The sequence below is a fragment of the Photinus pyralis genome, unplaced genomic scaffold (assembly GCF_008802855.1).
Source record: "Photinus pyralis isolate 1611_PpyrPB1 unplaced genomic scaffold, Ppyr1.3 Ppyr1.4_LG6, whole genome shotgun sequence".
NCBI lineage: Eukaryota > Metazoa > Arthropoda > Insecta > Coleoptera > Lampyridae > Photinus > Photinus pyralis.
This window is the reverse complement of record NW_022170663.1, coordinates 9,387,161-9,413,311: the sequence shown is the minus strand read 5'-3', so window position 1 is coordinate 9,413,311 and position 26,151 is coordinate 9,387,161. Positions and strand designations below refer to the sequence as shown.

At 37.9% G+C, this 26,151-nt stretch overlaps 4 protein-coding genes across 4 annotated transcripts; 3 read left to right on the top strand and 1 right to left on the bottom strand.

Moving 5' to 3' along the window:
• Positions 1 to 1,952: 1,952 nt before the first annotated feature.
• LOC116173038 lies at positions 1,953 to 2,764 on the bottom strand. Its single transcript, XM_031490322.1, has 3 exons — positions 2,665 to 2,764; positions 2,443 to 2,606; positions 1,953 to 2,390 (listed from the first exon to the last, which is right to left on the bottom strand). The coding sequence occupies exons 2-3, from the start codon at positions 2,491 to 2,493 to the stop codon at positions 2,025 to 2,027; spliced, it is 417 nt and encodes a 138-aa protein (XP_031346182.1). The 5' UTR covers positions 2,494 to 2,606; positions 2,665 to 2,764; the 3' UTR covers positions 1,953 to 2,024.
• A 5,195-nt stretch (positions 2,765 to 7,959) lies between these two features.
• LOC116172931 (general odorant-binding protein 99a-like) lies at positions 7,960 to 8,585 on the top strand. The gene is made up of 2 exons (XM_031490209.1): positions 7,960 to 8,086; positions 8,136 to 8,585. The coding sequence occupies exons 1-2, from the start codon at positions 8,036 to 8,038 to the stop codon at positions 8,496 to 8,498; spliced, it is 414 nt and encodes a 137-aa protein (XP_031346069.1). The 5' UTR covers positions 7,960 to 8,035; the 3' UTR covers positions 8,499 to 8,585.
• Positions 8,586 to 12,365: 3,780 nt separating this feature from the next.
• On the top strand, positions 12,366 to 13,368 carry LOC116175160. The gene is made up of 2 exons (XM_031493277.1): positions 12,366 to 12,418; positions 12,474 to 13,368. The coding sequence occupies exon 2, from the start codon at positions 12,578 to 12,580 to the stop codon at positions 13,196 to 13,198; it is 621 nt and encodes a 206-aa protein (XP_031349137.1). The 5' UTR covers positions 12,366 to 12,418; positions 12,474 to 12,577; the 3' UTR covers positions 13,199 to 13,368.
• An 11,658-nt stretch (positions 13,369 to 25,026) lies between these two features.
• On the top strand, positions 25,027 to 25,570 carry LOC116174270. Its single transcript, XM_031492159.1, has 2 exons — positions 25,027 to 25,127; positions 25,176 to 25,570. Exons 1-2 carry the CDS (start codon positions 25,077 to 25,079, stop codon positions 25,533 to 25,535), a joined length of 411 nt encoding a protein of 136 aa, XP_031348019.1. The 5' UTR covers positions 25,027 to 25,076; the 3' UTR covers positions 25,536 to 25,570.
• Positions 25,571 to 26,151: the final 581 nt, after the last annotated feature.

The window sequence follows — 26,151 nt, the reverse complement described above, 5'->3', positions numbered from 1 at the left end:
TTAATATAACAATGACAAACAATCCTAGAGCTTCTCGCAATTCAAAACCAACATTTTTTCGCGGCGCTTGTGATGGATTCTCTTGTGGTCGAAGACTGAATCTCCCCAAATTTTCTCCGGATCCCTACCAACCAAACCTACCTGCCAAAATTGCGCTTTATTAACGAAAACGGCCATCTTTAATCATTGATTCGTTTTTTTTCCGTTTCGGTCCCAAAAATTACATGAGAGTTGGGTAATAACTAAAATCCCTCGTACGTATAATTTCGCAAGTTACCATTTCTTGAAATCACCACTCCGTAACTCTATTTCAGAACTTTTGGTTACGAATGGTACAAGGGGTGGCCATGGAGTTAGCAGAGTCACCAAAGTGAGTGACCGCAAGTAGATCCTAATAACAGTCTGCGATAAGAAAGACGTAGATATTATACGGAAGGCGGCGTGTAATAGGAGACAATCTGAGATAACCATGACGGCGCCTATTGAAGACGGAGGCAGAGGCGGGTAAGAATCCTTAAATCGAAAGTAAGACTGGACATTGGCAGGGAGCTGGCACCAGAAGGCACTATCAAGATCCACCGCATGAGTATTCGATGCGAGCTGGTACCAAGGTGCTTTAGATGTTGGGAGAGGGGGAAATTTGGGGTACGCTGTAAGGGCCCGGACCGATCGGCGTTATGCTTCAACTGCAGGAGATCGAGTCACGTAGCTGATGACTGCCCTAATAAATCAACTTGGATCCTCTGCGACGGAATTAATGCAGGAAAGTGGGGCGAGGCCCCAAACTTACGGAAGGGAGGGCACTTTCAATAAGGATTCTCCACCGTGACATTGCTTGACCCGGTTGGGTTGGGGGTGCAGACAGCGCGACAGATTCGTGATAATTCTGTGATACTGAGTGTGCCTTTGCCGCGACTGTCGACTGAGAGACGCCAAGAAGTATTCCTTGGATGAGGTGGGCCCACTAGAGAGAAGAACTTGAGGCGACAGTGGAAGTCGGTTTAACGCCTCAGAATATTATAAGGGTGATGTGCAGCGAGGAGGAGAAGTGGAACAGAGTAAGTAATTTCGTCATCCAGAAGAGAATGGACACAAGTAATTATTTTGCCTAAGAACGTGTGTGAAGACCTGATCACCCAACCTGAAGTAACGTTCACGTGGTTCTGGGTTGACGATATCTTTTGGTTAACAGGAGAAGGGTTTTAGTCTCACACCCTCGCTATAGAACCCATCAGAGGAGTCCGTACAGATTTCCTCGAAAAAAATCAATGCCCAATTCGTTCTAATGTTATGGAAAAAGTTCAAAATAAGGGTTAACGTTAAAAGATAAATTAAACAAACACTTCGGGCCATCTAGAGATGAGCGAACCAAGCCCTTACATTCATGAGCTTGGCGAGACTGCAATAGTGCTGCTCGAAATAGTCACCAGACTAGGCCATAGCGAAAGGGGATTATGGAGATTTATTTCCCTTTCAAAATTTTGAAAAATAGTTGAAAATGAAATCTGTATACTAGAGTCGCCTTGTTATTATTCATATTGCACTGTAATTTTTCAAGGGTAAGGGTACTGAACCATTTCGGTTAAGAACGAGAAAGAATAACATATTTATGAAGTGGAGGTTTTATCTCGATTTGGGATTAGTACAGAAACGAGTATTTACTGAAAATTCCCAATATGTGCCCAGATTCTCCCAAAATTTCAAACGAAATTGATGGAGCGCACTTAGCTGTAGTACTAAGAACGGAGATGATCAGAGCGAGTGGTCTCAGCAAAATGACTTTCCACTAGGCTGAACAGATGTCATGTAGGTGGTATTGCTTTTTGAGTTACCTACTCAAATACCCTGTCGATACACAAGACAGAACATCTTCACCGTATACGTTTAATCGAGACACTGAATAAAATCCTCTTCTGCAACAGCTCAACTACACAAAAGATTACAGCGCTCGATTGGTTTAATCAATTTTTATTCAATACAAAAATTACAAAAAAAATCAATGTTTTGTAGAATGCACGAAACCATTAGAGTGGTGGCAATGACTGAATCTTTGCAATGCCGCACGTTATAACGGAGAATACTCTTTCACACTGATCGCGCACACCCTTGTGTTTTTCGCTGCACTCCTCGACAAGGCCGCTAGGAATTCCCACTAATCCCTTTAAAATTCTGTCTGAATTAAAGGTGTCCGTCGCGGGATTATAAAAGCCCAATTCCACAAAGATACATTTGGAGAAACACTTAAATGGGTAGTCTTCGGGGAGATCCATGTTTAAAAGTGCCACGTTTGCTGCGTTACGATCGACGCCGGTTTGCAATATGCACTTTTCTCTTGGAAAGCTTGCCATAATGTCCCATGCTTTAGACACCTCGAGGTGGACATTGTATTTCTGAAAACAAAATGTTTAGATAAAAGCAATAGATGGATCAAAATCTACTTACAAATGCAGATGCTGTATAAAACAACAAAGAAATCAGAATGCAGGTCTTCATTGCAAAGCGAGGAAAATGCAGATGCTACGCTTCAGTAAGGTAACTCATTCATTTGCACGATTTTCAAGTCATTTATACACATTTTCGGGGTTAAGCGAACATAAACATAAAAACTGCATACTTGTATTTACAAATTGCGAATTGAATCGCATGCAGAAAAGCATTGCTTACCAACAAACTTGCATGCCTCTTGCTTGGTGCAATATTACGGAAATTATGCGACCTAGATCCACGGGACACTAAAAGTTTGAATTTAAGGCAACGACTTTCTTGGGAACAATTTCCGTGATGCTGATTCCAGATGATTATACAAGTTAAGGTCGTGAAAGAAACAACGCAGGCAACGTTTTCCGAGATAACTGTGAATATTACACCTCCGAAAAAAATGCCCAAAAAGTATTTCTCTTTCTCACTGCGGACTTAATGCCTATGGTCCTTAGATTGTGTTAAACATTCTCTGTAGTTACTTGCTTCAATCAGAAATAAAATTACTTACTTATAGTAGAAGCAACCCCGCCTTGTAACAAATTTGTAACACCAAAAAGACGTTGGCATTTTGGAAATTTGGGACCAAACATGGCTAAGATCTTCAAAAAATCTTCTAAAAGGTAGTAATTTATTAAAATTTCAAAAAATAACTTAACGTAATTAAGATTTTTAATGTGTTTCTCCTCCATTATTAGTTTTATAGCCTTTGACTCCTCGTGAAATTGATTCCAGCGGGCGGCCGTCTCGATAATGTATCCCGAAGAACCTGCAATTAATGCAAGAGTTATTCCCCCGCTGCCGAGGATTTACCAGATTCCATAGTCTTCTATCCTCAATGTTCGGCACCCGCTCAATAGACGAAGGTCAGAGGATCTGGCTGGCTATGGGAAGAGACTGTATTGCTATCGTCTGGGTACGACAATTGCCTTGCTGCGAAGTGGATTTCCCAAACCCCTGAAGAAGTAGGAGGATATCGTTGGCCGTGCATCCTCCATAGCATAATTCTAACAGTGAGCGTTCAACAGAAAAAGTCCCAGCTGGAGATGACTGGGCGCCAGGGGTTCCTTAATACCTTCACTTCAGTGACTCCAGTAAGGGCTGGCTAGTCAAAGTTGTGTAGATGACAACCGTTGGTCTTGGTTTAATCCCTCTGTCAACAAAATCCCAATTCTAAGGTTACAGATAGGTACAGACCGAGAGTGTCACGTTTGATTCCAAACTGACGTTTAATGCCCATATAACGAATTTATCAAATGAATGTAACAGACTACTTGGTTTCATTATGCGAAACACTAGTGATTTTAAATGTCCATCTGTTTTACAAATCTTGTTTAATGCACTAATTCTAAGCAAACTGGATTATTGCGGTCCCATATGGTCACCTTCTGCAATACATAACATCGGACAATTGGAGAGTGTTCATCGTAAGTTTCTAAAACGCATGTTCTTCTTGACAATGGGCTCCTATCCTGCCCGTGGCCATCCTCATGAAGACTTACTACATTTGTTCAACACTGTATCGTTAAGAGACCACCATGATAATGTAATACTTAAAAGTTTGTACAAAATTATTCACGGTCACTATGATGTTCCCGATATTGTCAATTCAATAAGTTATAGAATCTCTCCTATAGCTACGAGAAACTTATCAACCTTCTTTTACAATAGATCTAGAACAGAACACTATAAAAACTCCCCCGTAGTTAAAATGTTTCGCACTTATCATAGATTGCAACACAATATAGATATATTTCAATGATTATGACAACCATAATATGTAATGCAGGACTCAAAACTATACCTACATGTAACCGGATATTTTCTATATAAGACTTTGTCTGTTGGAAATAAATATTATTATTATTATTAATACGTAACAATGCCACGTGGTTGACTGGGAGCATGCACTGCACATGCGGGCTGCGGAGACCGACTTTCCTTTTTCCTCCCCAGCTGCAGAAAATAAAAATAAAAACACCAACATCAACCCAGCAGCGGTGCAAGCTGATGGTCCGAAAAAGGCCTCGGCTGAAACCCCTGCGTGCTCCGGAGGCGAGAGGACTGGAGAACGACGACTTCAGTTAAAGCTGCCCAAAAAGCAGCAAGATGGGAAGAGCAGTACCAAGCAGTCGTCTAGCAAAAAGTTCACCTCGGAGAAAACTCCTAAGACCAGGGCGCCTAAGCGATACGCGTACGGGAAGGGAAGGGGCGCTGTTTCTGTTTCTTGAAACTAAACACCTTCCCAAACCTGTAAGGGCAATGATTTGAATTCCAGAACTCATAGAGGAACCGCAAAAGAAGCTAAGCGTCTGGATAAGCCAAACTCGGACGTTACCATCAGGGAATAGAGAGGTATGCACCTGAAGGTAGGTCCTAAGGGCAACAGTTAGTTTTTCTGACAGATGCATTTACAAAATCTTTCCGACGACATTTTTTAAAAACAATCTGACCATTACTATAGAAAAAGATAGGAAAAAACTGGAAAATCACCACGTTAGTATAACACGCTCGGGGAAGGCGCCCAGATGTCGCCGACGCCACATCATGTAGCCCCGCCCCTAAAGTTCTTCATTACATGGCTCGGTAGGTACACGTACACTCCTCGTCTTTCCGCAAACGTTCTTCTACGGTCCCGCATTTGCTACCAGCCAGTCAGTCAGCTAGCCGGCCAAAGTGAGATTAAGTCACCTAAAGAAATAAATTTGCAAAAATGCACTAAAAACGTTTACAGCGGAAATAGTAGTGTGTTAGATTTCCGTGCAATTTAATGAGCGTCCCATTCCGTCTGCTCTTTAGAAAATTTTGAATTGATTTATTGCAAATTATAAACCCTCTAAGTCCCCATCCTTTCCATCCTTGTTTAATGGTATCATCATCTCCTGTTTCCCCTGCTTTCCTAGTACCATAATAAAGTGGTTCTTCCACTTCTTTATTTGTATTTTTCTTCCACTTCTGTTTTTCCTTTTTGCTCTGAATCATCATCCAAAGATCTTTCTTTGTTTTTATTTCCCTGATTTGTACTTCGCATTCTTTCTGTTTCTCCATTCTTTACATTATCTTTGGTACTTCGTTTTCTGTTCTTTCAGTTCCTTCCGCTCTATTTCTCCTTTTCCTTCGATTTCCATCATTATTATATATGTTTCTCTCTTCTGTAGACTCTCTGTCCCACTACTCATTTCTATTATCTATCCCTTCCCCTTCATTTACCTGTTTTCAAGTTATTGCTTTTTAAATACTCTTCTTCATACTACTTCTCCCCTTCTCTGTACTTCCTCCTATTTCTACTTCTTGTTCGTATACTCTCCTTCTGTACAACTCCACAGTGTCTATTGTCCATAACTGCATCTCCAACCCTATCGTCTTTGCATCTTTCCACCTCTTGATCTTCGTATCTTCCCTTGTAGACGCATTTCCATTGGTTGGTGATCCAATTGTGTAATCAATTACCATGTGAATTGCTAGTCTCTATCTTCCTTCATATTTTCGTTTAAAGTTCTGGATCCTTTCTTTTCTAATTCTTCCAGTAACCCTCTTCATTGCTGCACTCTTTATCTCTAGATTTTCTACCTTGTATTCCTTTGCTCATCTCTACTAATTTCCCTTTATATTCTCCCCCCCCCCCACCCCACCACCATATTTCCTAACCCTGCCTCTTGCTTTTCATTCACTATATTTTCTATTTCATTCTTTGCATTTTATTTCTTCTCTGTTGTAGATAGCTATAACTCCTATTTTCATCCCTCCACTTCCACTGGGCTTTCCTGTATTCCTCCTTCCTCTTCCGTTTTCTCCCCACGTGCTCTTATTCATTTTTTACCCCTGTTAATAATACCACCCTTTTGCTCTTCCCTAAATATATTACTCATCTCCGACAAATTGGATCTTTGATATGTATTCACTCGGTGTACTGTTCTTTATTTTCTCTCAATTCTTTTCTTCTATCCATAATTCTTACCATCCACACGACATCAAACCCTCTGGAAAACTTCCAGAATTGAGTGTCTCTACTGGCTACTCCCGCCACATTCCACAACATCATTTTGATGTTGATCTTCTCCATTTTGATTTCGTTTTTCTCATTCCTCCTGTTCGTTTCTTTACCACTCCATACCCCCTCCCTCTATTTTCTCCTTACTGTTACTTCCTCCACATTCCAGAACATCATTTTCATTTTGCTCTTCTCCATTTTGATTTGGTTTTTCTCATTCCTTCTGTTGCTCGTTTCTATACTACTCCATATCCCTTCCTCCTTCCGCTATCTTCTCTTTTACTGCTACTTCCTTCCTCCAAATTTCACTTTCTGCTCTCCCGTTAGTTTCCTCTCTCCTCTCACTAGCCCTTTTTCTTTGTTACTCCATCTGCATTGTTCACCTTGAATCATTAATTCTCTGCTTCCACATCTTACTTTCTTGCTCATTTCAATTTCCCTCTCCGCAACCTCCCTAATTTCTCTCTGTTTCTTTTCTTCGTTATATGTCAACTGTGTATATCCTGCTCCCCTTTAACTTACCCTTGCCCCTCATAATCTCTCTCTCCTTTTCCCATGTTTGTTCCGCAATTCCTACCTTATTTCCGCCCTGCTTCAATTGCTCTCACGTCTTTTACGTTAGGCTTTTTCTCTCACTTTTTTCCATTCCTTTTAACGTTATATTGTTCTCTATCGCCCCTCCTTCTTTTCTGTCATTTACCTCTTCAAGTTTTACTCTCCTTTCCATCAATTCTTCTTTTCCGTATGCCCTTTTCTTCATTTCTTTTCATAATCCTCCCATTTCCAACTTATTTTCTCCCCTACTTCTTCCATCAAAGTTTCCATCGCTTTCTCCATGTTTTTCCTAAGAATAGCTGATCCTTCATCTTCTCCAAAATTCATATCGAACGTGTTTAAAGGTCACATTAAGTTTTCCTTCTCTCAAGTTCGTCTTTAAATTCGGTTCTTTCTCATGTATTATGGATAATCCGATACGCTTTGAAGGCATTCGTACAGCTTGACCAGTAGATCATAGAGCTTATCTCCTTCTACCTATCCAAAATCTAATATACGTACACGAAACCAACTTTGGAATCAAAAGTACCTAATAGAAGCTATCATGGGTGTAAAACTGCGGGGTTGAAAATTTTTTTGTAGTCGAATATAACTGCAATTAGTGTCATTACCACAGCTACTTCTCTGGGAAAAATATGACAATGGTGCTAAAACAGTGCTGCGGAAAATTTCATTGCATGTGTTATAAATGTCTATCGGCTGTGCCATTTGTGCTATTTTTCACCTAAATCCAACCATCGAAATATCAGTTTAAAAACAAATAAAATAAACGGTACTTAGATTCAAAAGGAAGCGTTTTAGCATTATCTGCAAATTTATGGTACCGACTTTTGTACACATGAAGCAAGCAAGTTTTGTAATTTCTAAACACGCATAAGCAGTTTTAGTGTTGGTTTTTGTATAAATATCGCAAACGTTACTTGGCTTTCAGGCGCAGTGACACAATCAAGCGTGTGCACCAGTTTTGAAATTGCCAGCATCATTTCGTTTTTGGAATTTCCTGATATTACCATGAAGAATTTCATCTTGTTGTCCGTGGTTTTTTGTACATCTTCCGCATTTGTAAGTACGCGATTCGATTATATACGTAGCTGTAATTGTTATTTTTCAGAGGTTCATTGTCAACCCGCTGTATGCCAAATCCTGGGATGCAATGCTAGACGTTCATCGAGAGGAGTGTATACTCGAAAGTGGCGTAAACCGAATAGAAGCGACCACATCAGTTTTAACTATGAACCTTCCCGAAGACCCCCAGTTTAAGTGTTTTGCTAAATGCGTTTTCCAAAAATGGGGATTTTATGATCCCATCACGAATAGCATTGATGTAGATAAAATTACAAACAGCGTAATGGGAGTTCAAAAGAGCGTTGTGGAGGAATGCTTTCAACAATACATCAACGAGGTCAATCAATGTGAAAAAGTATTTTCTGTAGTAACCTGTGCAATTTCAAAGCTCCAGTCATCACTTATTTAATGGAGTTTTGTTTTCATAAAGTTCTGGTGTGGCAGATTGCACCTTCAATGCATTTTTACAAGGTTTTTATTGACTAATAAACTTGCGTAGTACCATCTGTTTGTTTTTATTTTCACGTTGCCATTAGGTATAATAACTAAATTTGATCAGCAGATTTTGAACGATAAATAATTTTCTTTACAACATTGCACTAAGATTTCCATCTCATGCAGATGATAAGGAAACCTTTAGGGGTTTCCAACTGGGTGCTGGGCGCCCGGTCCATGACTATCTTCTTGTTGGTGAATTTGTATAGTGTATCACCAGAGGACGTCCACACGCACAGAGTGAAGTGTTGCCTCCACTGATGTGGTATCAGCTGGTGCTTGACGGATTCCACAGCACAGGTATGTATACGCGGATGATCTCGCGAGCGTCATAATTGGAAAGTTACCAGGCACCGTGAAAGAGTTCATGCAGAGGGCTCTTGAAAATTCATTAAATTTAATTAAACAGGTATCCGCTATTTTAGCTTGTTATATTTTAGGGGGGTTTGTCCAGTTCTGATTTTGATTTTTATGAATTCTTCCAGTTGGTTTAAAATTCTTAATTTTTTTATAAGTTCTGATTAGGAGTGTTGAATGCTGAGTTTTGCATTTTGTATGTTTTCGGTATGGTAATTTCAATCTCAGACGTTCCTAAGAAAATTCTTAACTTATCAAGGGCTCTTGGACAGGTGGATATATGGTAAAGTAGCCATGGCTTTTCCGTTAACCTGAATAGGATCGAGGTCATATATGAATAGATGGAGAGCGGGCCTTGATGGGCTCGCTCTGCGAGGACGGCAAATGGGTCTAACTAGGTCACTGAAGTACTTGGAAGACACAGATTATCCCTTGGTCCGCGTAGCAGCACGTTTCAGGCAGATGCTAGCAATCATGGCCTGTGTACAAAAGAACCTCGGTGAGGAGGGGTATTTATCGGACCCCAGCATATCCTAAGATTTCCCTCTCCGATGTCAGAGTCAGGGTTCAGCAGCAACGAGCGATTGGACCCAGGCCCATTGTGCCTATCCCCTTTTTTCGCAACCAGGTTCAGAGACGGCTCCTAACAATAAAGGATAGGACCGTATTTAGTCCAAGTTGCTTCGCCCTCTCCGGTTCCAGATAATTGTTTTTTGTTTTCAAGGAGGTGATGTCTGTCTCAGTTTTAGAAGCTTAAAAAACCCAGGTTTGCCAACCTGTTAAGAAGGCACTGGACTGTCTGAGCCCAGTTGGTTGGTGCGACCGAGCCTGGAATTGACTGGTTATCCAGTCTTAAATCCTAGGTCTGACCACGGTGGGAGCATTTCGTAGAGAAGGATCGGAACCGACGAAGGCTCCACCACTGCCTTCGCGAGCCACCCCCCTTTTGTGGCCCCATATTCCGCAATGCGGCGGAATCCAGATCAAGTTTATCGGAATCTATCTAATGACAGGGCTCACCCGACTGCACCAAACACTACAGCAACACTCCATCCTGCGGACATCCGAAGATCTAATCTCCGTCGTCCCCATTCAGGATAATACAATGCTCTTGTGCCCGAGCACGGCGCGGTCCATCTTACGATTGATTTATTAATGCCAACGCTTTCAGCAGCATCACTAATTGGATCAAAAGTGACTGAACTGTGCCACACGGGCCGGCTTATCATATTAACCCTTCCGGCCTACACACGAGGCTATGGAGAACCGTGTCCGTGGACATAACAGCCCTGTAGATATATTGGAATGTACGAGTGGCCTAAGGAACAGTAACCCTAAAGCCATCAGAGAGGCTCTAAAGAGGTGCAACTAATGTAAGAGCAGCAGTTCCAGGCCCTTCTGCAGAAGAGCCGGGAATATCCCGTCCGGTCCCGCACTATTAAATGGGTTCGGCCTTACACCGACCCGGGTGGGTCCGAAGTTACGTAGTTCTCAGATCCTGGAAAGTGTGTTTTCAGGAGACATGTGGGAGAGGAAGACCCGCTATGTTACTACAGAAAATGATCCTCACTTAGACCTTGGAATATGGTCCTTACACCTGCGCTGAGCGATCTTGAGATCCTCTATAAGAAGGTTACCTGGTCCATTACTGATATACAATGTCGCTTTTTCGCTAAGTGATACCAATCGCTCCGCCACACGAGCTAAAAGCTCGTTGTCATCTTTCTCATCCTCTGAGGGCGCCAGTAGTAAATCCCGACGCCCCTTGGAGATCCATAACGAGGGATTGAGTCCCTTCTGTCTAACGAAACTGGATTCCGCTGCCCTGGTAGAGCCCTCTCCCGCGCTTTTGTTACGTCCTCCATACGCTCGCTCAGAAACCAGGATTTTGCCTCCGATGGCGCTTCAAGATGCTGATCGTGTCATCCGGGAGTCCGTATAACAGACATAACCTTGGTTACCGTAGGGACATGCATCTCCACTTTCAGGGCCTAATAACAGGGTCGGCTCTCTACAACCAGTCCAAGATTCACTGGTCCTCGCATTCGGCTACAATGGTACCCTGCGGATTCCAGCGAAACCCTGCCAGCCGAGGGAGCCCCCTCCATCTGGCTAACAACTGCATTCAATGCAGGCTCAGTGACGTTCACCTCAGGGTGCGAGACCGGAACAATGGTCCCCCTGAGCCCCGCCGCAGCGATTTGCCTATAGATTCGTGGTGCACCCGCAATTTTAACAATAATAATACAATAATGCCTTTATTAAACAAAAATGTGTACAATTTGAAATTCATAGTAAAATACCGCAGCCTGCTCTACCACTTCAAGTGCTCCAATACCTATGTGCTTCTTCTCAGGGTGCCCTGAGCCAGACCCTTGTGCGCTTTCTGAAATGCTTGGTCTCTGATTTCGGATGACCCCCCTAAGCCAACGACTCAGACACAGCCATAGTCTTTGGCGCATGGCCCGCTTCACCCGAGGTTTTAAGGTGGAGCCGGCACTTCCTGGCCATCACCTTCTGTACCAGTCCGATTCTTTTTACGAATAGGAATTGGCTCACCAGCAGATCCTTGAATAGGTTACAAAAACATGCAATGACTCATCTGTCACAAAATATTTCCACCTGCACGTTTCTCACTCTGCTGTGTCTGTTTTGGGGACGTATATAACTCGGAATTTTACAGTCTTGTAATGACGTCATTTTTGTCTATCCTTGTTTAACTAATGTAAAATGACAATGACAAAAAATTTTGCCGAAATGTTGTTGTCGTGTTTACGTGAAATGCTTGTCAAGTGATTGTCAGTTTTGAAGTTTTGAAAACGCCAAAGCGTCAAAACATGCCGCCAAAAAACCCTCATCGATTTAACGAACAAACACAGTTAATAATTCTAAATGTGTTGGCTTTCTTTCAAATTGAACAGGAACAAGTTCGGAATGGCATACCACTAGACATCAACAATGTTATACAGCGAACTGCACAAGCAACGAAAGTCAGCCCAACAACCATTTCAAATTTGAGAAAAAATGGTGTAAAATCCGACAAAGATTACGCATCTAATGTCTCTACCAAGCAAAAGATTAACAAGACGAAAATCACAGAATATTTGAAGAATAAAATTCGGGATACAATCTATTATATGTACTCCCAAAAGGAATATGTTACACTGGCAACTATTAGACAAAAATTTCTGGAGCAAAACGAATATTTTCAATTTTCCATTGATTCATTGAGAAAGTGGATCAAAAGTATGGGTTTTAAATGGAAGAAGTCCAATAACAGAAAATATCTTATGGATTTACCGGATATTGTCCACAAACGAATAAAATTCTTAAGGGAGTACATTGAAAACAAAAATTTGGGACATGAGGGTTATACTCCGGTTTTTATGGATGAAACCTGGATATTTAGTAAGGGATAATTTCGAAACAGCTGGCAAGATGATACTAAGCACACGGAATCAATTAAACCCAATGAAGGTAAAATAAGATATTATAATACCTTTTCAATATTATTAAAAGAGATATTCTTTAGGTCATCGATACATTATTGTCCACGCTGGGACGAACGATGGCTTTATTGGTGGGGCAAGTTTGATTTTTAAAAGTGGAAAAAAAACAGGGGACTATCATGATAATATGAACAGGGGTAATTTTGAAAATTGGTTCAAGACTCAACTGGTGCCAAATCTTCCTGAAAAATCTTTAATTATTATGGACAACGCAAGCTACCATTCTGGCCTTTTAGAGAAAATTCCCACCAAATCATGGACAAAACAAAGAATGATAGAATGGTTAGGGGAAAAAAATATCGGCTATCCAGAAAAGGCAATGAAGGATCAAATATGGAGCATTGTCAGCGCAAACTGCCCCAAAGAGAAAAAGTACTACCTTGATGAATATGTTAAGCCTTTAGGACATAAAATTTTACGGTTACCGCCATACCACTGCCAATTTAATGCGATTGAAATGGTGTGGTCTCAGTGTAAACGAAAATACGATCAGTACATTGCAAATTTTAAGGGATCACCACAAGAGGTTTTGGCAACATGGGAAAGGGTTATCGGGGAGATTTCTAGGGATAATTGGGAGAAATACGTAAACCATACGGACAAAGTAATACAAGAGGCTTGGGGAGCAGTACAAGTTTGTGATGCTTCTGACATCCCACCTCTTGTTATCACTACAGACGCAGATGACGACCTTACTGACGACGAATACTTTGATTTTGACTCTGACGATACGGACGAGGGCGACTAATTTTCTTCTAATACTGTGACCATTACAATCGCAATAAATTGGCATTGGTATATTTTTGTTTTACGATTTTGATTTTCCAACTATTCATCAAGGTAGTGCAATTTTTTCTTGTGTAGATGTGGTTTCGATAGTGGTTCTTTGAATTTTTATGTACTCCTCTGCTAATTATTTTTTGGGTCTTTTCGGGAGTATTGATTCCTAAATAATATTCTCTGATTTTCGTTTTGTTAATCTTTATTTATTTAAAAACAAAAATATGTTAATATTACTTATATGTTAGTTGAGCAAGTTATTAAAATAATTAGTGAGTAAATGACCTTTTTTGAAATACTAACATTTTATCCATCGCGGTTTCGCTCGCAAAAAAATATGAACTATTCGCATTTTTTAACATGTTAAAAATTTATTTTCGATATCTTCAGTCGTTTAGGCTGTGCGTTGATATCTCAGTCAGTCAGTCAGTTAATTAGGACTTCTTCTTTTATTAAGACCTATAGATTTCTTGTGGAAATTGACTTAATTATTATCAAAAAATGCTAAAATATTATGTACACCACTGTATAGTAAAAGTCATACAGGTAATTAGACACCAGTAGTCAGTTACTTAGCAACAAATAAATTTAATAGGACATACGTTTTTTCCCACGAAAATGACGTCATTACACGACTGTAAAATTCCGAGTATATAATGTCGGCGATCTATATATCCGTCTGTGTGGCTCAGTGGATAGAATAGAATAGAATAGAATTTTGGATTAATGCCAATCTGTCAGTGATGACAGGAGTTATTATAATAGTATATTAAGATACAAGTGTATAATCAAGTCTTTAAAGCACGCGCAACGAGTTTAAGGGCACGACGCAAAGCGGAGTGCCTTTAACGTTGCAAGTGCTTTAAAGACCAATTAAACACGTGTATCTTATAGTATTTTTTATTATACCTGCAGTATAATTTAAAAATAGGAAATACAATGAAGTCATATTGACGTTATACTCGAATACATGTCTAATTAAGTGGGCTGGGTGTTCGTAATTTCACGATTGCCATGGAAATGTCACTTGACGTTTGTTTATAAAAATCATCGTCTTGGTGAATTAAACGATTTCCATTGAAAAAGATAATACACCGTCCATTAAATCGGTTGTTGTAAAATCTAAACAAACGTTGGTAGGTGTAAAATCCAACTCCAGTAAAGCCTATTATAAAGAATATGAAAAGTTGTTTCCATGGATGAATAGGAAGTTACCTACGAATACAGTATTAAATTAATCGATAATGCTGGGATATATGAAGGAAATGTCAAAGGTAATTAAATCTTCTATATTTTGGTGCATTCATTCAAAACTTCAAAGCAATGCTGCGATTAAAAAGTGGAACAGATTTGGAAGCATACCCTAAATTACGCGCGTTTGTGAAAGCTTCAACCAAAGGATAGGTACAAAAGCCAAAGAAATGTTCTGCATTTACAGAAAGCGACCTAAAAGGATTTTTTTATTTCATCCAGATGACAGTTTCAAAAGTCATACTTGAAGTATCGTTACTTAGCAACTTTAAAGCACGTGTGTTTTAAAGGCCTTTTTTCGCACGCATTTGAGTGTTTAAAACGGAGATTGTGATTCAGGTATAATAAAAAAGCTATTATATTGTAACGGAAACGCTCCAGACATGACGTCGCCTTTGGCGCTCTGGAATGTTCTACGCGCGCGATAGTGGGATTTGTGTAGGAATATTCGAGACTGTTCGCGAGTGTTCTGGACTTACATTGCTGGCGTGTATAAATGGTTGCGGACCGAACATCGCGGCAGTCTACTACCGAACGAGATCGATTACGGATGAAACATAGAGCGCGGAAATATAAATTGCGAAGTGTGTGATATAAATAGTCGATACAAATTGTACAGTTTTTATAGTGTTTTAGTTTTGTTTAATAAATATTGATATAAATCGAACCCGAATTTATAAATCACGTTACAATATAAAGGCAACACTACTCACTCTATTTATTTTTACATGGAAACCGAATATGTGGCTGCAATCTTTGATGTAATTGTCTGATGGTGGCCAGTATATGTTTGTTTTGGGTTTCACCCTGGGTTTCACAAACAAAGAACTGTTAAGAATCATTTTTCGGGCGATCAGTTTTTTTTAGAAAAGTCCATATTTACTTTACATCGGATTTTTTTGTAACGGCCTTTGATCTTTGTTTATTTTTGTTGAAATGAATTATTGCATAGATAGATAAATGGGTGGTAATAATATGAGTTTGAATTATTTATTTTGAAGCATTTCCATTTCAATCGTAATTACAAATTCCCTACATTTGAATTAAACATATAGCACTTTCATGCGAGTCAAACGTGCACAAAATTATTTACCCACGCAGAATATGATAAAAGAAACGCAAGAATTATACAAATATTACAATATTAATGTACCCTTCAACATTGAACTTTAACCCACTTTGAAATGACCACAACCAACATAATTAATATAAAATTATACTTCTCTAAAATAAAACATGACACTTCGCCTATCTATACTTTTACCTCATCGCATCGGTGCGTGTCTAATTCAACAAATATTCCCCGTTTAAACAATGCGTTATAGTTTGTACAAGCATTTAAATTTGAATTAAACATGACGTGTCTAAACAGATTTATTCAAATATTAGTTATAATTAGATTGTAATGAAGCAATCTATAGTTTTAATGGCGCAGAATTATTGTTGGCAAACTTTCTAATTTTCCAAAAGTTTAATAGTCCAACTAAAACAAAACTTGGATAATATTATCGTAATGCATGCTAATAATAATTAGTTACCCTTTTGCGATAGTACCTACACTAAAAAAAAGTAACCGTGTAAAAGCTCTGTTATAAATTCATATACGTTATCCAGGTGACGGAGCTAGAAGATACACACGCACGCAACAGCGATATTTATGATCGTCAAATTGAGCAAGAGAATGTAATTCATATGGGAATTTTAAATGATGATATATTCATATGCACTTCAAGTTCTTCCCCTTATATATTTTAAAGTCTAGCGGTATCTCGCGGGAAGAATAGATTTAATCGAAGTGGATATTGAAGTGCTTCAAGTAATGCATCACGCGTACTGCTCTGATCCTCGAGGGATATCCAAACCTTTCTTACCACGCACTTTTTTTGTAACACCGATAGTATTTAACAATTACTTGGCCCCCATTTGGTATTCATTGGGATCGTAAGTTAGGGACGTCAATAGTCATAAACGTTTCTAGTGCTTATCACCAGCGCTCCATACAGGTAAACGATCAAGTAAATTATCATATACACTGGGGAGTTTAACCTGACATTAAATTTATTCTTATTCCTTTTAAATGCCACATATTTACCTTATAGTTCCCTTTATGTTCTTGAATTCTACTAATGTGGGCTGTGTTTCCTACGTTATGAAACGTGTTGTATTTTTTTTTATTCGTGCAGAACATCTCTTCTGGTTTCAATTTATTGTACTTCCGTGGCTGAAAATCATTCACCTTACCTAACGCTTGATTGCAGCCTTTGGAACCCTTATAACAATATGTTGCAACTTTTTGTTTAAATTAACCTTGTTTTCTCAACATACTACGAGTATTTACAGGCTGTTTTACGCAAATCGTTACCTAAAGGTATTTAGATTTCCATTAATAATTTAAATCTGCAAATTTGCATACCAACATAGTTTTTCACGATCTATCGAAAGAAAATATTATCATGATCGTTTCTCTGCCGGTTGTACACAGAACACCCTATATTTTATTGCACTTTCGAAATCTCAATACCGAAAATTAAAAAAAAAACAAATTTTAAGCCTCGCCGATAATTTTGAATTTTTAGCGTCGCGGTCGAAACGCTCGGTGTGTAGTCACCCGACGTAAAATCTTTTAGTAGAGAATTGGGTAATGGGTAAGCTTTGAGCTGAAAAATCAGTCGACTGACGGGCAGGTGCATTTTTCGTACTAATAGCGTTAGAAATACAGAGAGGAAATTCTGCAAGCGTTCTGGGTACCATGGGAAATTCATCAGAACTTGAACAATTATTTTCCTTGGCACAATAGTGCATTAAACATTATTGTAATGTTTTTTATGTAAAATAAATATCGAATAAATCTGAATTAATTGAATTAAACATTAAGAGACGTTTTACATACAATGGTATCTATAATTTACCAAATAACAAGCTACATTTTATTTAAACAAATAGAATAAAAATGATATTGGACTACTTTATCACCTGTGAAATTAAATTTAATACTTGTTAAGAAATATGACGTTTGCCAACTACTTTTATTTACCCCCCTCCAAGAAATATATCTTCTAATAAATAGAAATTGGTGTTTGCGGCCGCACTTCTCCGAAACGGCTCGGCCGACGTAAGAAAATATAAAAGTGGTAACGTCAAAATTGTATTTGTAAACATCCCGCAGTATGTGTTGTAAAATTCCTCCGTTAGATGTTGCTATTGTCACCCCCATATCCTTTGAAATTAATGCCTCCTGCTTTGTTCGAAATGCACACTGAACAAACAAAAGGTCGTCAATAATAAATTATTAACTTTTTGAGGGTAAATACTTTTTTTTATTAAATCACAATAAGGGTTGAAATATTCTGAAATAATGTTCCAAAGCCCTTTAACAATAATTACTCAACTCGTCTGAACTAAATTTTACTCATCTTACGCTTTAATATGCAGTTTTAGGGGTTTTGGCAAAAAGGGGTAGTTCTCACCCCTAAAAAATGGGAAGTGCCCATAGTCATAATGTAGATTGTGAAGTGGAGGGTAAGTTGAACTTAATCCCAGGTCATTAAGTAGTTCACTATCAAGTCGATCTTAGAAATTTTATAATGATCTAATGATAGTAAACTAATGATAATGACATGAAGACATTCATTCAATTTTTTAAATGTAATTACTGTACAACATCCGAAATTGATCAATGGTGGCATGCGAGCTAGTTACGAAAGAAAATCTTTCTAAATTTTATACAGCCTACGAATTTTCACCTGCAGAGAAGTCAATTGATCATTCTATTTATATTTTAGATATTTTCCTGAAACTTGTCCTTGTCGATAAATCAACGGCTGGAAATCTTGTGCATAACATAGCAACATCGAAAACTTTATTATGCGTCCAAATTAATTATAAATCGCCTCAGTCCCTTGTACTGAACATAGACGGTAGTAACGGTATATTGTGCTCAAATACATTTTTTATCAAAGAGCCGTTTTTGGTTACCACTCACTGAAATCTCAGACAACCATTTAATAAATAAATTAAAGGAGCTTAGGGAAAGTGATTTTTATTATTGATAAGGGTGGCAATTTAGATACTATATTATAAATAGGTTAGATCTGTTTACATTTTTAATGACCTAATTAATTATTCGGCTAATTAACCTTTCTAACATCGGAGATATTAACTTCTAAACCTCTACCGACACGCGATCTTTGCCATTCTGTAATGTAGCTCACCGATAACTACCAGTCCTTAAAATTCACTTTGTCAACAAATATCTATGGGCACTTGACGCACCAGTTATCCAATTTCTTAAACTAGTATAATGGCACCCTCATTACTTAACTTCCAAGGTAATATTTATTATTCAAGGCACGTGACTTCCAATTATACAGACACGGAAAAGTTATTATTAAGTAATACCTGTAAATTGAATAACCGATTCATTATCTTTGAAAGTTTTCCCGGGGGCACAATTGAAGACCTGGGAATACGGGACACGGTTTATCGTTACCCTAAATTAAATAAGTTGTAAACACTAACTGCTTTATTACTTTACAAATGCAAGTGGAATTGAGGTTGAGTTGATTTCAAAATCAATAATTACAGAGTCTCTTCACATTTTGTTACTGGTACACGTACATGTAAGTTCGGAACGGATCAATTCTAGGTGACTAAAAGTTTTGTTACTCGTTATGGACGGATGGGTGGAGGGACGGACAGGCGGAGGGTTTATGGCGTACAGGAATATATTTTACTGGAATATGTTTTCTTTTAGTTTAGGAACTATGCATGCGACTATTTGATGTGATGCTTGGGAAGTAAAATTGTGGTCTACTGAGTGATTTTATGCAATAATATAAATTATAAAGGCCGGACCACGACTAAGGCACGGTCACGAATCTTTTTGAGATTTTTTGTTGTAAGAGACTACAGGATCTTTTATAGTTTGTTATTTTCCGACCGTCCGTCCGTGTGAGAAATACTCTTTTTAACAGCGGCCGCTTGTTCGAAATTTGGACTGGGGCTTCTTTATAATAGTTTAGGAAAGAACGCTATTGATTTTCATGTCCCCATCAATAGAGGCAATTGACGTGCACAGAAGATTGTGTTTACTGTTTACGTGTTCATAACCTCACAATTTCACAAATTAGTGTTATTTTTTTTTCGTATTGGTTGTGTATGCAAAAAGTCTTGGAATAAAAAAGGAAGTTAGTTTTCTAATTAAAAAGTATCGGAAGTTTTTGTAGAATATTATATTTATTAAAATATATATTTATTAATACGCATACAGATAGCGCTCCAGCGTGTTTTTTAATAAATTCTTACAAAAATAAAAGTGTAAAACATAACTGCATTGGTAAATATCAAATTTTTTCGCAAAATTTTTCGTTGAATTTTTTAAAAAAATTTTTGGTAGTAATTCATACGTGTGTAAAACGGCTTTAAGAAAAAAATCCCTGTAAATTTATAGTAGAAACAGTAACATAAACAAAGTTGTACGGATAAATTAAACATTTCTATACATGGTGTAATTTAAAAAAGCCTCAAGCTGTAGCGCCTACAGTTTTTTTTGTTCGAATTCAATGCAGCAAAAACCATATTTAATGACTGCAAAAATACCAAAAATACCACAAACGGGTCATAATTAAAATATTGTACATTATTATTTTAGGGGAGTACTAATAGTCGACTTAAATACTTTAAATGGCATGAGTATTTTCTTTAATTGAATTTGAAAGAATTTATCCCCCTAAATTCAATGATGAGTGATGTTGATGGTATTCAAAGCTACCTTTGATTAGAATTTTTCACACACAACGTTAAAGAAGCTAATTTTTAAAAATTTTGTAGCGTGCCATGGAAACAATCTTCTTTACGCATCGAGTGGAACAGGAATCATGAGCAAACATTATGAATTTACTACAAAAATGCTATAAATAACTACAATTAAAATGCTGTGAATTTTACTCAATTTGCCACCATTTTGTTATAACTTTCTTAATTATGGAGGGATTTATGTAAAATTTTTAACAGGTGTGGGTCCTCTGTATAAAAGGAAATTCAATGTGCGTGTGAAAAATTGTGTCACGCATGAGCAGAATAAATGAATAAATGAGCCATTATTTAAGTTTTTTCCGTCCGTGCGTCCGTCTGTCCGGACCCACTTCTGGGGTTTTGATCTACTTTTAGAGGACTTGTCCTCGAGCCCTGGATTTTTGTGGAATAATTTCACTGTTTTTATTTATTTTTGTTTTAATTTATTTATTTATTTATTAATTCATTAATTTATTTATTTATTTATTAATTCATTAATTTATTTATTTGTTTATTTATACATTATTTATTGTGCATCTTGTTCTAGGCCCTCAGCAGGCTTACGCCCACATAATATTTTTTTAGAGGTGCTCCTGCAGAAGGTTTTAATGGGGGCCGCCCATGAATCATGTTCTGAGATGTAATTTTTGAAAGTAGACCGTGCACAACCAACCCGACGCAATCCATGCGACAACCAATTGGCCTCAAATTTTACGCATGCCTTTAGTGTTTCCAAGTAAAGCTTTTGAAAATGGGGGGGGGGGGAGCGCAGTTTCTACCCTTAATAGTAATTTAATGAAAGGTCTCATCGAAATGAATTGGTTTGTTCAAACTATAACTTTCCTGTTTTCGAGACCGTGGTTAGGGCGATGGGGGTAGAATTAAAGGTCTCAACAAAAGGAACTGTTTACTACCAACTAACGCCCTTTTTCTCACCCCTTATCATAAGCGGTGGTTTGGGGGGGTCAAACTGATTTTATCCTTCATGGTCACAACGAAAGTGATTAATTTCCACGAAGCCATAGTCTTCCTCGTCGTGCTCAGATATAATTCCTTAGGGGCAAATGGGACGTTGGAACAAATATATCCATTGGTGATGTCAAAACTTTAGGACCAAATGTCTCGAAACGGTTTATCGGAGGAAAGTACTTACACAACCAAAATGAATTGTCTGTACGAATTAATTTGAACACTAAATTAACACTGTTTGACTTTTGATTCGAAGGAAATTTCAAAACGATTGCTTTCAAAACTTACTACACTACACCTAATGAAAAATAAAAATATTTCTTTAAAAAAATGCCAATATCTCATTCACTACCGGATATAGGCATACAGAATGTTAAAAGTAGCCCAAAAATTTAAATCTACATTTACATCTACAACTATAAATATCGAGATGAACGGACGTTGTTGGGGCGACTTTTAGTTTTAGTTAGTTTAGCGTTCGTCAAGCATTTTTGCGAGGAACCGGAGGAACATAGATTTCAATTATGCAACTTGAGTTTTTAGGAAAACCGATGCAAGCTTTAGAAGCGCGTCTGTCTCTGAACACGATAATTGTCAAACGATTGTGCGACTCGGTTCAAACTTTCCCCTGTAACAAGCCCATTGAAAATTTGCCAAATTCAATGACCACGTAGGACCAAAATATATATCGTTTCCTGTTAAATAATAATGATCGATATGTATATGCAAAATAACATTGTTTTTAAGCTTTGTTTTACTTTGAATTGTTAAAAGTTTATTCACTAAATCAGATACTGGTTTTAATTCAAAAGAAATCTACATAATGCGCATACGTTCATTAACCTTTATCTTATTATTAATTTTCTCCTTTTATTGTAATGTTTTTTTAATGCAAGATTTGAACAAAACTGTGCTTTTTTGACGATTACTTACTTATTAAAAGCATTGAATAATTATTCAATGATTGAAGCCTGAATCAATTTCTAGGTTAAACAATATTGCAGCTTCCAGACTCAGTATTTAGTATTCCCGATGCTGAATGAATACCAACACCGAGATTCTCATCACAATTTTATTCTAACCTTGCCAGATGCAAGAACATCTAATACCTACTGTAACAAATTCTTTATCACACAAACGATATTTAAAAGGCCCAAAAATAACATGGAAACAATGAAGAAATGCATCTTGCTTATTACAATTAAGCCTCCCTACGAGACAATTGCATAAGAGTAACAAAGCAGATTATACATTATTTATACCACGTAGTCAATACTTTTATTATTGACTTAGGGACTTTGGCGCGCATACTAATTACAATACTTCAAGTTGAAATAAAGGTTCAATCAAAAGGACACGCTGGGGGAGCACGAAATACCCCTACATTGCGTTGCACACTTTATAAGATTAGTGGTGCGTCAGCTTCTTATAGCTTACAATTTGTCTATAACTGTTGTCTGTGCACAACTTCAAAAGGTTTTCTTGCAGTAAGGGAACAACGCACCATGTCATTATAAAGATGAGAGGGGAATAATACTATTGAAATACAATTATTTGTATTTTTTATATAATATGTAGTTAGGTATTGATCGCACAATATAATAATAATGAGGGTCGCAGTTTAATGGTGACATCGAATAAAGCGGGAAGAACAATGTAAAGGGTGCAAGTGAATTTGTTAATTGAAAATAGTAAACTTGCTAATCGTATAAATAAATTCAATAAAAAATATATGCATATACTCGTGAGTTCACTGGTTAGTAATGTAGCAATCCTTCTAGAACATTCTCGAGGCGCCATCAAGTGGATCAGGTTACGCTGCTGTCAGGTGTGGGGTGATACACGTCAGGAAAATGGAACAACTGCTGCAATTAATGCAAGAAATGAAAGCCGGTCAACAGATAATGGAAGTTAAATTCGAATCCAAATAAGCTAACATTGAAGCTTCTCAACGATCTATGGAATATCGTTGATAATAGTGGAGTATCCAGAGAGCCTTATGGGGACAGTCCTTGGTGTCCTCAACGTGGAAACGTAACAAAGTTTGAAGCATGGACGACATGAAAAATTGGAAAGGCTTCGGGACATGCTCTGGAGTTTGATGCTGCAAAGAAAACATCTCGTGGTGCTCTTCAGATGCAAACCATTGGTACAGAACAGAAGAACGAAAGTATAGAAGAAATAGTGAAAACATTTTACCTTTTGTAACTCCAACGGCCACAGTCGGAAGTTCCAGGGCTTCCAAGATCCAAAATCGATTTGTAATGCAGTCTTATTAACTGTTCATGGACACCTTCAAAAGTATTACACCTCATAACCGAAGTAGTGCTATTTGCAATGGCAAACGGTCACAAAGTCCAGCCTCCACCTGTCCAGCTAGCGCAATAAAATAAATTTGAGTATAAATTTCTCAAGATACGTACACCCTCCGCTACAATGAAAAAAAATGTATAAAGATTCAGGAATCTCAGCATTCTTGATCACTTTCAACAAATCCAATGAATTATCCAAACAAATTCCGAACAACACGTAGCGTAATTCTGGGCACGAATATCAAACTTAACCTCAGGGTGCAATCAAACACAAAATTTCTCACCGACAAACAAAACAATATTTATTCGGGCCACACAAACCAACAAAACTGAAAAAGAGAGAAGCTTCCGGGACCTGTGTGCATTTGGCACTCCAATCAAATTTGGGGAAGCCAAATTTATCGCCGCCCCCAATTTTCAAAATGATTTTGCTTGGATTGCACATGTTAGAGCCCCGAAGACCTTCGTTTGCACCGCCGCGGTTTTTCAATTATTTTAAATACAGAATTCCATACTTCCTCTCTCCCTTATGTCTTCACATTTGTTATTTTTGAGTGATCCTTTGCGCCTTGGTCCGGCGTTTTCCAATTATTCCGAATGAAAAATTCCATACTGTTCCCCCAGTTCATACAGTTACCCCGACGAATTTAACTTCAAGGACGATAAAACTATGTTCGTCCATGTGAAGGATGATTCAGGCAAATAATCGATACGTACTAAGAAGATCTCTTTAAACTTGGCACCAAGTCAGAACTCGGCGCTATCCTCGTAACTATCCAAGTTTATCGTATGTTTTTGCAGGGTGGCAATTTCATTTTTATGTTCAGTTAGAGCTGTCAAATAAGTAAATATCGATTGTTCCTTGTTAAAAGCTATGGAGTGAAATCAGATAAAGATTACGTGTTAAAAGTGACACTCGTTGCCAATCCTCCGCAGCAACGGTTTTGACCCTGTTGTATTTGGAATAACTGAAAATACGAAGGGGTGCGGGCAAAGGTATTCGGCACACAAACGTGCGGAATCCAAACTCAATATGTCGTTCTGAAAAAAAAATATTTTTTTTAGAAAATTAGGGAGGCACCCCCGTGGTTCGAAAACTACTAACCCATTAACCATTGGTCGTCAAAGTACGGTTTCTTGAACTATACATTGGGCAAACCCTGGAAGGAGTATATCTGCTGCAACTGACCGATGGAGACATGACGACAAGAGGAAAAAATAAAATAATCAATATTAAAATACGTGACTCAGTTTATTAATCAATTTAGGTATATGCTAAAGTTGTTCTTTGTATTAATACACAAAACTGGTTTGCCAAAATAAATTGATTACAATTCAATAGAACAAAGGTTAAAAACCATAACAATATTTTGTATATACCTATCGGTTATTATTATTATTATTATTTAACAGGAAATGCTATTTTTGCAGTGCAGATAAAGCAAACAATATACATATTAAGAACGGGATTTGTAAAAGGTGGATTTAGTTTGCTATAGAACTACAAGCCTTGATTTCATCATGAAGACTGGCATCATAGCTATTGCGATATTTTGCGCATGTTCTGCATTTGTAAGTATCGTTAGTTAGTCGCCTCCATTTGGAAAACAATTTTTTTAGAAATTCGATGTGCATCCCGACATTGCAAAGTCGTGGGCTGAAATGGCAACTCCTTATATGGAAGAATGTTCTGTTGAAACCAATGTGAACATAAAGGCAGGATACGCAGGAATTTTAAGTATGAATTTCCCCGACACCCACGAATACCACTGTCTTGGTGAATGTGTATCTCGACGATGGGGTTTCTACGACCAAGAGACAAAAGCATTTGATTATCAGAGAATCGAAGATCACATAGTAGGATTTTCGAAGGAGGTTACTAAGGAGTGCGTCCAGGAATACAATCATATTGAGGATGACTGCGAAAAGGTTTTTTCTGTCATAAACTGTGTCGCTGGCAAGATTTCTAAGCACTATTAATAACAACATCCTTGCTGTTGGTCATTTATAAAATGTTCACCATTTCATTTTACTAGATCTGTTGTTAATTTGGAAATATAGAAATGCTTTTGAATTTTGTTGTTGAAATGATTAGTTTCCCTAGTGTATTAGAAAGTTCCTAGATGAACAACTTGTATCCTTTCATGTTTAACGATTCGCTCTCCACTGGAGTCCATCTTTAGAACTACTATTGGCATTTTTTAACTGTACGTTTATCGATCGCGTTCCGATTGTGCCGCGTTTTATGAACTACTGTGCAACAACATCGGTTGCAAGAACTGTTTTGTTATAAATACCAAAGTAGGATCGACATGTTCAGAGATGCTTGGAGTTTTGCAATCTTTCTTAAATAATTGCAAGTAGGTTCTAGAATCCTTACAGTCCAAAAGAAACAAAAGAAAAACTATGGCAGTATAGTAGAAAGATAAAGAGAACAGCCCCATCAGGACCAACTAAGAAGTCAGTTATGCTCATTAGAGGAACGGTTAAACATTCCAACAAATTAGGAAAAGCTTTTAACATTGCTTATTTTTTCAACTGCGATAAAAACATATAATTCGTCTGATAAAACATTTTATCGAAAACCAACAGACAA

Bases quoted from the DNA above. Each gene is read 5' to 3' on its own strand.
- LOC116173038 (XM_031490322.1), bottom strand. From the start codon at position 2,493: ATGAAGACCTGCATTCTGATTTCTTTGTTGTTTTATACAGCATCTGCA. The intron at 2,391-2,442 runs GTAAGTAGATTT...TTTTGTTTTCAG, and splicing joins TTTATACAGCATCTGCATTT to AAATACAATGTCCACCTCGA.
- LOC116172931 (XM_031490209.1), top strand. From the start codon at position 8,036: ATGAAGAATTTCATCTTGTTGTCCGTGGTTTTTTGTACATCTTCCGCA. The intron at 8,087-8,135 runs GTAAGTACGCGA...GTTATTTTTCAG, and splicing joins TTTGTACATCTTCCGCATTT to AGGTTCATTGTCAACCCGCT.
- LOC116175160 (XM_031493277.1), top strand. From the start codon at position 12,578: ATGAACAGGGGTAATTTTGAAAATTGGTTCAAGACTCAACTGGTGCCA.
- LOC116174270 (XM_031492159.1), top strand. From the start codon at position 25,077: ATGAAGACTGGCATCATAGCTATTGCGATATTTTGCGCATGTTCTGCA. The intron at 25,128-25,175 runs GTAAGTATCGTT...CAATTTTTTTAG, and splicing joins TTTGCGCATGTTCTGCATTT to AAATTCGATGTGCATCCCGA.